The sequence below is a fragment of the Cydia pomonella genome, chromosome 1 (assembly GCF_033807575.1).
Source record: "Cydia pomonella isolate Wapato2018A chromosome 1, ilCydPomo1, whole genome shotgun sequence".
In the NCBI taxonomy this organism is placed as follows: Eukaryota; Metazoa; Arthropoda; class Insecta; order Lepidoptera; family Tortricidae; genus Cydia; species Cydia pomonella.
In genome coordinates this window covers 3,925,403-3,938,245 of record NC_084703.1, presented here as the reverse complement: position 1 = coordinate 3,938,245, position 12,843 = coordinate 3,925,403, and the positions used below count along the sequence as shown (strand labels likewise).

The 12,843-nt window shown below is 36.9% G+C and overlaps 2 protein-coding genes across 2 annotated transcripts in view; one reads left to right on the top strand and one right to left on the bottom strand.

The window, feature by feature from the left end:
- Positions 1-12,843, top strand: part of LOC133526576 (alpha-1,3-mannosyl-glycoprotein 4-beta-N-acetylglucosaminyltransferase A-like) — a 108,565-nt gene that overhangs the window by 30,610 nt on the left and 65,112 nt on the right. The window lies entirely within an intron of this gene.
- LOC133526656 (mast cell protease 4-like) lies at positions 3,755-11,536 on the bottom strand. The gene is made up of 5 exons (XM_061863350.1): positions 10,683-11,536; positions 9,943-10,192; positions 7,755-7,998; positions 6,450-6,598; positions 3,755-3,939 (listed from the first exon to the last, which is right to left on the bottom strand). Exons 2-5 carry the CDS (start codon positions 10,185-10,187, stop codon positions 3,771-3,773), a joined length of 807 nt encoding a protein of 268 aa, XP_061719334.1. The 5' UTR covers positions 10,188-10,192; positions 10,683-11,536; the 3' UTR covers positions 3,755-3,770.

Below are 12,843 nucleotides of genomic sequence, written 5' to 3'. Positions count from 1 at the left end.
ATAATAAGTACCGCCATCGAACGTGTTAATTATTATTATTTAACTCCTGAGACCCAGAAGCAATTGTTTTGTTTTTGAATTTGGAATCTTTAGTTACACAATAAAAGTTCAAAATAGATTTTGGAATAAGTACAAATATTTGTACTCAGGGTCTTAGGAGGTTAAAAAAAACTCAGGCAACAATGCCCATACTACATAATTATGAGCTTTTTCTAAAAAAAAAATATGACTTGATTCTCACGGATCCTAGTGTTTTTGGGTTCTTTCAACTCAAATCACTAGCATATTCAATCTTAAAAAATTGTCCCAAAAATTTGTATGAAAATTGTAGTTTCCACCACGTCACGCACATATAAGTGATTTTATAATCACGCTAAAACGTGACGTAATGGAACGGATATTATGGAACATTTTTTTTTATGTAGTAGTATGGAGAATGCTGTCCATTTTAAGTAGAATGAGTCCAATGTCCAGATTTGTAAGAATTAAGTTTTCAATATTTATTTTCGAAAACGCTCATAGACCTTATAGACTAACCTTAAATAAATTTCATAAACTTAATACTACTTTGGCGATATAACGGCGTTAAGTAGAGTATTTTGAGGATCGTGTCATTCAAGAAAACGCGTGTCTTGTCTCGTATCGTCAAGTTTTTAAAGGTTAGATATGACAAATTTGCGCGAATTCGTGAATGATACGAACTATATATAAAAATATTCTGAGAATGACAATCATTGGAACACTCATTTAACTGTTTACTATATGTTCACAACACAACTTATTTCAAATTCAAACTTCACTTTTAATTACTGGTTCTAAAATACCGCGATTGAGCATTCTAAAATCCCTGAATAAAAAAGAATACACGTGATTCACTTTCAGTAATTCTTGTTATACCTAGTTCATGTCACCCATGATGACGTGCAGATTTATCAAATCTAACTCATAATAATATGACATTACGAATCGTGAATGACACGATCTATAAATAATAACCTACCTGATAAAAATATATACTAAAAAAAACTATTTAATTTGCCAAGTTCTTGCCAAACGAACCGACAAAATTGATGGCGTTTTTCGATTACTCCATGATCTACACTCTATACTACATCCAGTGATTATGTCACTGAGACTAATAGGTACTAAAGCCACTCCACTCAGATTAATTCCGGTTAATGGTGATTAAATTGGAACAATCCATTTGATTGGATTTAATTTGCATTAGTAGATAATGTGGAGCTAATAATCTCTAGTACGTAGTAGTATGTCAATATCATGTTGTATTCGAGGGCCGTAACAAGTGTACTGTAGAGAGAGAAGAGTGTCATAAGTGATGTTTCTACAAACAAAAATTAAATTGTCAATCCATATCATATCTTTAGGAAATCGTATCTTTATGACGTATCTTAAAGTTTGAATCAGGCTGTAGGTAATTATAATTAGTGGTCTGTGATTTCGCAAGCCGAGCCGCCATGGCTACGCCATTTTGAAAAAAAAAAACGAAATACTGAATCGCCAAAAAAACACACATAAGGTAAATATGGCGGTAACCGTCTTTTAACGCCTACAAGCTCATTCGTAAGATTGTCCCCAAATAAATAAATATTTGGGGACAATTAATACAAACTAAGGATACAGGCCGCGTAGCCAACCTGCAATTCGCTTACGCTCCGTAGCGATCGAAAAGCAACTGTCACTGTCACACTAATATGGAAGACGGATAGAGAGACACAAAGCGATTCGATGTCGAAGCGATAGCGATTGTCACCTTGGCTAGGCCGGCAGTAACGTCTAAAAATATCGATACGAACAAAGTCCCAAAAATTGGCATACACGACCTTATTGCAGTTATTGCCTATATGTTAAAGTGTATACATATTTTTGCCACTTTGTCATCCGTATATATATTTTCAGACGTGACCGTACTAGGCGTGTGGTGGGTATACTATATAGCACGGCCACGGAGGATTTTGACGTTTCATTTGCGGTACATATTCAGGAAAAAACTATACTTTTTAGTTTAGAGCGGGGCTCGTTGGTCACATTTAAGTTTGATGCTTTGTAGTGTGCCAAGACAGTTTTAGAAAAATCTAATCTACTCAAGTGGAAAGAACATTTATTTGGAATAAAATATTATTTGGCTATAAATATTATAAATATTTAATAGTGTTCATTTCGGTTTGATTCGAAATACTAACTGTATAGTATTTTCCTCACGTTAGTGTAAGTAGTGAAAAAAAATATGTTTCACTCGGTGGCAAAGTTTGTCTAACCCTCGTGCCTTGAAACCCTCGCAACGCTCAAGATTCATTTTTCTAATATGGGAATATTTCGCTTGCTCGGACATCATTATTAACACGAGGGGTTAAACAACAACTTTGCTCCCCTGTAAAACAAATAACTATTTAATAGAACAGTTTAATAATGTTTTTACCTCCACTTTACCTCTTATTAATTACTTTTATTGCACATAATAATAGTTAATATGTACGCGCTGATGGCCTAGCGGTAAGAGCGTGTAACTTTTAATCCGGAGGTCGCGGGTTCAAACCCCGGCTCGTACCAATGAGTTTTTTGGAACTTATGTACGAAATATCATTCGATATTTACCTTTTCGGTGAAGGAAATGCTTTTCGGTTTGGCAAAATGCCGGGACAACGCGAGGAAGAGAAAAAATAGTTTATATGTATAATTATAATATATTATTGGGTATTATTCATATTTTTGTGTATCTCATTATGTTCAATAAAAATCTTAATCTGAAAAAAAAAACTACTGATATGCGATTAGGTTGAAATTTTGCGCTTACCTATATGTATGTGTTTATGAAAGATTGGCGACAATGGATGCAATATTAATAATGAAATCGGGGTATCTTTAAGTTTTACTTTAATTGATTTCATGGTGTTACGATAATAAGTTTTAGTTTCACTCGTGTAAGTGTGTTGGCGAGAGCTGTAAGAATTACTCTCTGAAATAAATGTAATACAAAACAAAATGTTTCAATTAATTTAGGTCACTTTATGGCCTGAAACTAGGATTTTGTGCTTTTACTGGTCCAGAGATGTCACTTTCGACAATAAAAAGATCAAATCCATAACACTTTAGTTTCTTAACATGAAATTAATAAATAAATAGTTAATATTATAGGACATTATGACACAAATTGACCAAGCCCCAAAGTAAGCTCCATAAAGCTTGTGTTGTGGATAGTAAGACAATGATAAATATAATACATAAATATTTATAAATACTCAAAAACATAGAAAACACCCATGATTCAGGAACAAATATCTGTGCTCATCACACAAATAAATGCCCTTACCGGGATTTGAAGTATCAATATTGATACTGAAAAAAGACAAGTTTTCTTGAAATTAAACTTGTTATGACGATATAAATTCTTAATTTAAAGTGAATTTGGTTGTCACTATGGTTGTTTTAGTATTATTAATATACTGCATGAATCTGGGCATTTTCTAATTCATTCCTGGGCTCATTTTACTCAGAATTGACAGCATTCTTCATCCTAGCTTTAAAAAAAATGTCAGTTCCATTACGTCACGTTTTAGTGTGAAACTATTATTTACTTTTTACGTGACGTAGTGGAAACTTAAAATTTCATACACATTTTTGGGATATTTTTTTTAGAATCAAGATCAAATATGCTAGTGATTGTGAGTTGAAAATATTTTCATTTAATAAAAAGTTCATCTGTGTTAAAATCAGAATCGGGCTTTAGATAAACAACTCGACTTAAAACTTATTTATTTCTTGCAATGTGTCTTGTAAAGCGTGAACTGCGTTTCGTTTATCCAGTCGTAATATTCAGGCACGCTGGTGAACACAGTCACGCCGCTATCCTCGTGACGGAAGGACACTATACCTATCTGGTAGTGGCTAGCACGTTTCACCAGTGGCCCGCCGGAGTCTCCACTGAAAAATAATAAATGATAATAATATGGCACGTCAACGTCACGTCCCTCATGATGGGAATCCTGTGGAAGCAGAGAACAAGGCCAGCAAGTGCCTAGACTTAGTAAGTAAGTAAGTTAGTAAATATTCTTTTCACCACACCTAGTAAAGGTCCTCTTAATTGTACAAAAACGAATGAGAAAATTGCATTTTATCCACATGTGGGGCAAAGTAATCAAATCCAAATTTTCAGTTGTTTTCTTATGTTAGATGGTAGAATTGAATTTTAAATGATGATTTTTAATGTTACTTATTACGTTCATTTGGATTTGATTTAGTTTTATTTGTTATTATTCCATAGTTAGTATTTTGCTCGCGTTGGTGTGGTGAAAAATTTTGTGTTTCACTCGGAGGCAAATTTTGTTTAACCCTCGTGCCTTGAAACCCTCGCGACGCTCAAGATTCCACTTCTCGAACCAACTGCTCAATTTTGGAATCTTTCGCTTGCTCGGGTATCAATATCGGCACGAGCGGTTAAACAATGACTTTGCCCCCTTGCAAAACAAATAACTACTATTGCACCAACAATTGTACGTTTTATCTACACACATATCGTAAACCCTCTATGATGCCTCCAAAATCCGTAAATAATGGCCAACATTACGATAATCTGTTTTGTTGCAACAAATTTCTTATCTGTGATGATGTTGTAATTGCTTCATAACTACATCAAAATCGATGTGGTTACATTCAAATTTGGAACATCTCGGAAAAAAAAGCAATTCGATTTGACCTCTATTCTAATATCAGTCGAGATGCCTTTTTGTTCGAAATGAAATGTCAATTGCTACAATTTTGACATATCTCGCATTTTAGTTTGTATCGAACGATATGGAAATTGGCCCCCGACTCTAGTTTGTCTGTGAATTAAAAAAAAACTACGAATGCGTGACATGCGTGAAAAAAAGTTTTCATTTACCGCCATTTGACGTGACGTACATCTTTTAATTAGTTTTAAGTATAAAATGAATATGTTTTGTTGTTTTTAAAGTAACAATTGCAAGAGGTGCGTGTAAAATGAGCGATAAAAATATTTCGGTGACGCCACCACAATCCGTGAGTTCCGCCAAGAGAGCAAAGATGCTCAACGTTGGCTGTAATTTGGGTTAGTGAACATATCATAGAAAGTTTATAATATGTGTGTAGATAAAATAGTGTATGTAACTGTACATAATTAGGCATTAAAACACTCGTTCCTTTCTTAAACCCATACTCGTGTATGCCTTTTATTATGTAACAGTCACATAAACTACTATTACATACACGCAAAACTACTAGTAAATTTTAAATTTAAATAGAACCGGAATGCCTAGGCCTAGGCCTAGGTTAGACGTGTTGCCTCCCTGTCACACTTACGTACGAATTTATGAGTGCGACAGAGAGGCAACACGTCGAACGTGGTTCGAGGTAGGCCCTCTTGATATCAAGTCGTGGCGTGTGGGGCACGAAATGTACTGACTTTATATCAAGTTAATGGCGGCGAAAAGGTATATTTGGCTCTAGTAACACGATGACCGAGTTGGGTACATTTATTTCAGTTTATAATTAATCTTGTTACTATTATGTCTTTAATCTTTATGTCGACGGTCGAAGACATAACTAACTGTTATGAGACAAGTCATTAATATTTTTAAACATAAGAACCCTATGTTATGATATCAAGTCTTTTTATTATGAGGATTTTCAAAACTCATTCTCATGATTCAGCAGCGGTATCATGGTCACATTTTTAACACCTATCATGCTATGCGTCACTTTCGCACTTACTTGTTAGAACGTGACAGGCATGGTGACAAGTGATAAAGAGCCGACCATATTAATCCTACAGGACTGGAAATCACCGATATAACGTTGAGTACTTATACAATTAGACACATTTGTTAGTTTTGATGGTACAAGTGAAATATAATTTAATATTTATTATTACTTATAATAATGTCCATATAAATACACGCTTGGACGACATCGGCTCTAAATAAAGTAATACCAATATTTCGTCTTAAAATCGCCCGTTAAACCGTGTTGATTTTTTGACTTAAAAGCAATTCCAACTTTCCAACATACTCATAACGAAATCTGTGATTGTTTTATATTAGAAGACAGAAAGATGAGATATTAGAGAGAAAGCAGGAGTATACCATTGACGACCGATCTGGTCTAGTGGGAATTGACCCTGCCCACGAAGCCGATGGCCCCGGGTTGGAATCCCGGTAAGGGCATTTATTTGTGTGATGAAAACAGATATTTGTACCTGAGTCATGGGTGTTTCCTATGTGAAACATCGAAGGTTAAGGAAAAACATCGTAAGGAAACCTGGATACGTTTGCGAAGAAATTCAAAGGTGTATTTGTAATCCTCAACCCGCATTGGGCTAGCGTGGAGACTATAGCCATAGCCCTTTCGCCCATGAGCCCTGTGCCAATCAGTGGGACTTATATAGGCTGAAATAGGTAGTATTATGATTATATTACCTGTAAGCGTATTCCGCGGATGGCGCAGTACACACCACCAAATTGACATCTATGAATGGGATCTGGCGCTTGCAAGCTTTGGCAGATATTGCTACCATTCTGACGGCCTTAAGTATGAGACTTGTTGAGCTTTTCTCACCGGGAGCAGTCTGAAATCCAAAATACCGTACAATATACCAATAGGCACGCCACTGAGTAATTTTGCTGCAACAGTTTTTTTTATGTATAAAAACTATAGTTGGTGTCATCCACGATGACGCGCACGAAAATTTTATACTAAAAACATTTTTTGTAAGAATTCTCAGATAATCAAGAGCGCTGGTAGCCTAGCGGTAAGAGCGTGCGTCTTTAAATACGGAGGTCGCGGGTTCAAACCCGCTTGTACCATTCGGAACTTATGTTCGAAATATCATTTGATATTTACCAGTCGCTTTTCGGAGAAGGAAAACATCGTGAGGAAACCGGACTAATCCCAATAAGGCCTAGTTTACCCTCTAGGTTGGAAGGTCAGATGGCAGTCGCTTTAGTAAAAACTAGTCCCTACGCCAGTTCTGGGGATTAGTGTTCAAGCGGACCCCAGGTTCCCGTGAGCCGTGGAAAAATGAATGATGAATTAACAAATAATAATAAAAAAAATAAGGTGAATGCCAATAATGATTCTATCAAAAACTTGATACCTGTTGAAGAAAGTTGCAAATAACTAATTTCCAACACTACCTGGTATGCTGTTGATACCATTACTGAAAGGCAATTTCTTCGCAATACTCATGAAACAATGATAATGTAGACGTGTCTTCAAATACCTGTTGTACCAGGAATTTAGTCGATGTAGTATCAGTTATCTGGCATTGGTAACTTTGCGATAGAAAAATCTAGATCAACAATCACTATGGGCCGGTGCAGGTGGAATGTAATCCGAGTGCAATTTGTATGGGAACTGCACGCCGACTGCAACGTCAATCGTTAACTGCGGTCCATCTGTATCGGCCCTAATAGCAACGGTTCACAGATTTTGTTTAATATTACGATCTTCCAATATTATTTTGATAATAGTTGAAGATCATCCACGATGGTAAACATCAAGTTGTTTAAGCCAATGCCCTCTAAATCTAGCTCACAGACGATTCAACAAAGACCCAGAGTATTGACCTATTGAACGGTATGGGGTTGAGTGTCCAAGGAATTCTTATGTTAAAACGACAAGAACGGGCATTTATTTGTGTGATGAGAACAGATATTTGCTGTGCTCATCACACTAGGCCAGACCGGTCGTAAATGACTTAAAAAATTATAAATGAAGCTTACCTTACCCCAACCGGCAACCACCATAAGCCTATCCCTCCTCAAACGAAATCGGCGATCAAACAGTATAACCTTCTTCACATTGGGCAGAAACTTGACCGGAAAATGAAGGAACATGACACCTATGTCTGCTACCACGTCTTCGTTGTCAGGGTCGTATTGTGGTGGTGTCTCGTAGTCTTTCACTCTGCGAGCTATGGAGGCTTTGTGGTAAGCGGAGTGACCCATGTATATTGTGAAGTGATAACTGAAAAATGGGATGTTCCAGTTAGATGCTGGACCAGGGTATGTCCTTAAACTACGTCCAAAAAAGAGGTATGGGCATTGTGAATGTAATCTCGCTTTGCGTGGTAGGGCACAGCACAGCGTATGTCATTCCAGATCTAGAGCAGAGCCCAACTGGGGCAGTACCTTACAGAAAACCGCAACCCAATAACACTAGACCCTATTTATAGTGTTGTGTTCCTGCTGTTGAGGAAGGTTGCCAGAGTTCAATGAGGGTGTCGAGTCGTTAGAGTAGGCAACGGGCATGAATTCCTCTGGAGTTGCAGGCGTCCATAGGCTACGGAGACTGCATATCATCAAGCGGGCCGTATGCTGGTTTGCCACAAAGAAATAACAAAAAGGTGACTGTGAGTTTCCTTCATATTATACTTCGTACATACTCTATGTTATAGGTACAGTCACGTCTGAAAATATCGATACGAAAAAAGTGCCAAAAAAATTTATACATTACCTCAATATGTCCATATATTATTTACATAAGGTCGTGTATACATCTTTGGCACGTTTTTCGTATCGATATTTTTGGAGTGACCGGACTAGTTTCAATTGTCATTAGGGATTTGTCATTTGCCGACTTTCGATATACCTAAGATATCGATTACATATTAAAAAATATTAAAAGCAGAGGTAAATAATAAGGGATCTTATCGCGAAAGAGTGATCTCTTCCAGATAACTTTTGAGTATTTGAAAATGCGAAATAGAGATGTGCACTAAAACAATAAAAACTAAATAGCTAATCGTTTCACATTAAAATAAATTCTTTAGTTCCGTGTTTTTACAAGTCAAGCTAAATAGTACATTACGATACAAGTGCGAAAAATAGGAAATTCGAAACGAGTGGCGATAAATTAAAACACGACCGAAGGGAGTGTTTTAAATCGACACGAGTTGCGAATTACCTATTCGCACATGTATCGTACAACGTTTTACAGTACATATGGCCCTTTAAATGTTCGACACAGTAACATAATATGCTACTTCTCGCACTAGTGCTATAAAGTAGCCCCATATGTACTGTAAAATATATTTTAGTGCTAACATTTGTTCCAGTAGTTTCTTTATAATAAAATAATTAAGTACTCATCTTTTTTTCCATATTATCTGCTTAAATTATTTCCTTTACAGTCTAATATCAGTATATATAATAATATTTTCGTCTAGATTGCGCAAAAATAAGTTTTACATTTGCGTATTCTTGTGACAGATCCAAAAGGTTTACAGAAAATTTCTACAAAAGATGCTAATTTTAGCCTATTTCTGAGGGAAAGTGGCATATTTTGCTTCAAATACTAGGCTTTTTGGGTGGCATCGACCAGGGGCTGAAATTATCGTAGTTTTGTGTACGATAATGCTCGTTCGAAAGTACATCGTACCAGAGCCCAAATTATCGTACAGTCAAAGAATTTAATTTCCTACCCATTTCGTACCTTGTCACAGTGACAATAGTACGAGTTTCATGTTGTTTGTCACTGTGACAAGGTACGAAATGGGTAGGAAATTAAATTCCTTGACCGTACATGTACGATAATAGTACATTACGACACAAGTGCGAAAAATAGGAAATTCGAAACGAGTGGCGATAAATTAAAACACCACCGAAGAGAGTGTTTTAAATCGACACGAGTTGCGAATTACCTGTTCGCACATGTATCGTACAACGTTTTACAGTACATATGGCCCTTTAAATGTTCGACACAGTAACGTAATATGCTAATTTTCGCAGTAGTGCGGTAAAGTAGCACCATATGTACTGTAAATATATGTATCGTACGCCGGGCAACTCTAGTACAATTTAAGCGCTTCAATTTTGGAACGCCTCTAACCTGTCTGGAGTTATAATATGACTTGCAGTGAATTCCTTTAGATTTCCACGACATGAGACTTTACAAAATACACACACTTACTCATCCATTTCCCTTTTGTTATCCGTGATATCGTCCAAACAATGTGCAGCTGTTAAAACAGTCTGTGAACTTAGAAGAGATCCCCCGCACACCGCAACCATCATACGGCTATTGGTTGATTCGATAAACGCGATGAAAGGCCAGAGATCTATGGACACCTCTCTCCCGCCTACTATAAATGCATCCATCTTGGATTTTGCCGATGAAAAGGTCGGAAGAAGGATTAGTAATATTTTGAAGTTCATATTACCTGCAAAGTATAGCGTTTTTGATATTGGGTAGACCGGGGCGATTTGGATCAGACTGAAAAAGTTGTTGATATTTAAAAGATAGCTGACTGGCGTCACAGACTAAAGGGGCCCTCTGATTAACAGTCCGCCGGATGGTATCGGCCTGTTAGTTATTCGGAAATGTCAACTTTTTGTTCTAACTGACAGGCCGATAGCGTCCGGCGGACTGTTAATCAGTGGCCCCTTTAAGAAAAGATATCTACGGTGCTATTTTAGTCCGCTCATATCAATGATATATTTCAAATATCAACGCATTGATTATTGACAACCAGTAGAAAAACGACTAACTGACTCACATCTTATTGTGACTTAACTAAATAATAGATTGTTAATTCATTAAATAATACATTGTTTTACGTAACATTATTCATTTTCTACGCGTCAATAGATTAGATATTTAAATTTGTGGTGTGTCATTTTTGCCCTGCTTATAATATAAGTAACACATACCGGAATTATAAGTGTTTATACAATTTACTAAATCACCATTCCATGACTCATACTTTTGCAAGAGTATGATTTGTTTATAAAGACATTCAATCAGTCATTTAAGGAAAAAAGTCGTTTAATTTCTGGATAATTGAAAAATTAATTACAATTTACCACAAAAAAGTTATTTAACGATCGCCATGACGATAAAATTAGTAATAATTATTGGGCAATGCGATAAAGACAGCTTTTTGAGCTGAACGGCTACCATGAGTTGACATTTGACGTTTACGTTAGCGACTGCGTGGATTCTATCGCAGTCCATCTCGCTCGCACTGATATATTGTAATTTGGTCTTCTATACGGCCTTTTGGACCACGAAATGCCGTAAGTACTACAATAACCACCTAGTTTTTACATGCATATGATGGACTGTCGCTCGACATGTCGAGCGAAGTCCGGCAACGTCGCGGCACTTCACCCGACGTCGCTAGCGATACGTGTCGTGGGACAATTATCCCCAGTCTAGCCGTGGCCCTAGGGATCGATCTGTCATCACTGACAGGACTATTGTAGCCAATAAGCCTGACATCGTGCTGATAGACCGATCGCAGCGTCGGGCCGTGCTGTTGTCACCATCCCCCATGATGAGAATCTCGTGAAAGCCGAGGACAAGTCCATCAAGTACCTAGACTTGGCATAAGAAATAACCACCATGTGGAATGTTGATTCAACGATCATTGTCCCGATATTCGTTTCAACGAGCAGTTTCGTAGCGAAGAGTCTCGACCAACACCTAGTAGAGAGACTCTCGCTAGATGGCTGGATCAAGGGTCAGACGCAGAACGCGGTAGTCTTGGATACGGTGCGGATACTACGTCAAGCCAGCTCAATCAGAAAGATTTGACCCACACTAACTAACATACATACATATACTATCAGGGCAAGTTAAATAAAAGCTTGTAATAAATAAAGTAGTAAGTAATAAAACACAATAAGTTTTAAACAAAATACAATGCTATTTTTTGTAGAAATTATTACGATTGCATGAGATTGTTAAAGATGTCAAAAAACCAATACAGGTACATAGAGTATTTTAGAGAAAACGCTGCCCACATATTTTTAGATCTAACAAAACAATGTGTGGTGGAATAGTACCTCTTTTAAAGATCTGACGCTTGGCAACGAATCCCTAGAATTAGGTACTAGTTTCCACGAAACCGACTGCCATATGACCTTCCAACCCAGAATAACTAGGCCTTATTGGGATTAGTCCGGTTTCCCCACGATGTTCTCATTCACCGAAAAGCGACTGGTAAATTAAATATCAAATGATATTTCGTACATAAGTTTCGAAAAACTCATTGGTATGAGCGGGGGTTTGAACCCACAACCTCAGGATCAAGTGGCGCGCTCTTACCGCTAGGCCACCGGTGCTTTTCTATTGGTTTTCTTGGATCATATGAGTTATGACCATTGTTAACACGTGTGACATAAGACTCGCGTCGTGTTAATTATTTGCAAGCATTGAAGATTTCTTTATTCCTGGCTACATTTGTGTACTCGTGTATTTTAGTTAAATTATTGTCTAACTTAGCATAGTCAATGAAACATCTAAAACTAAATCAATATCTTTTAAAAATAAATCATAAAATAATGACTCACCCTTTCTTTTTTTTTCTTGGTGAAATCATCTACACAATGGGCTGCTGTCAGCACAGATTGTGAGCTGATTAGAGACCCCCCACGTTGCAGTTTTAGGGCCAGTTATTTGTACGAAGGCAATAAAGGGCCAGTTCGTTATTGAAACCTCATTGCCTCCCACTATGAAGGGGATTTGGCAGCTGATGCGCTGACGACGAAGCTCAGCAGGAATATTTGCGCATTTGAAATATTTTGATGATCTGCAATGCTTAAAAATTGTTAAAGAACTTTATGAGTGACCGAGGTACATCATAGTGAATAAACACAAACATTAGAATAAGTGACCAAACGCATGCCACGAGGGCCACGACTATTTTGAAATTTTGGGTAAAATAAGTACAGTATTGTTGTAGTTCCAAAGTGTCATAAATCAATCGATAACTCAGTTAATGATGATTAAAAAAATTATCGTCATATTTCGTGTCATTAATTTCAGTTTTGCTTAATCACAAGTTTTTACTGAAATCCCTGCATTTAA

What these genes read in the sequence shown, in the direction of transcription:
- LOC133526656 (XM_061863350.1), bottom strand. Translation starts at nt 10,187, where the DNA reads ATGAACTTCAAAATATTACTAATCCTTCTTCCGACCTTTTCATCGGCA. An exon ending in AACAAAAGGGAAATGGATGA is followed by an intron (nt 7,999 to 9,942) that starts GTAAGTGTGTGT and finishes CCCATTTTTCAG; the next exon opens with TTATCACTTCACAATATACA. An exon ending in TGGTTGCCGGTTGGGGTAAG is followed by an intron (nt 6,599 to 7,754) that starts GTAAGCTTCATT and finishes TTTGGATTTCAG; the next exon opens with ACTGCTCCCGGTGAGAAAAG.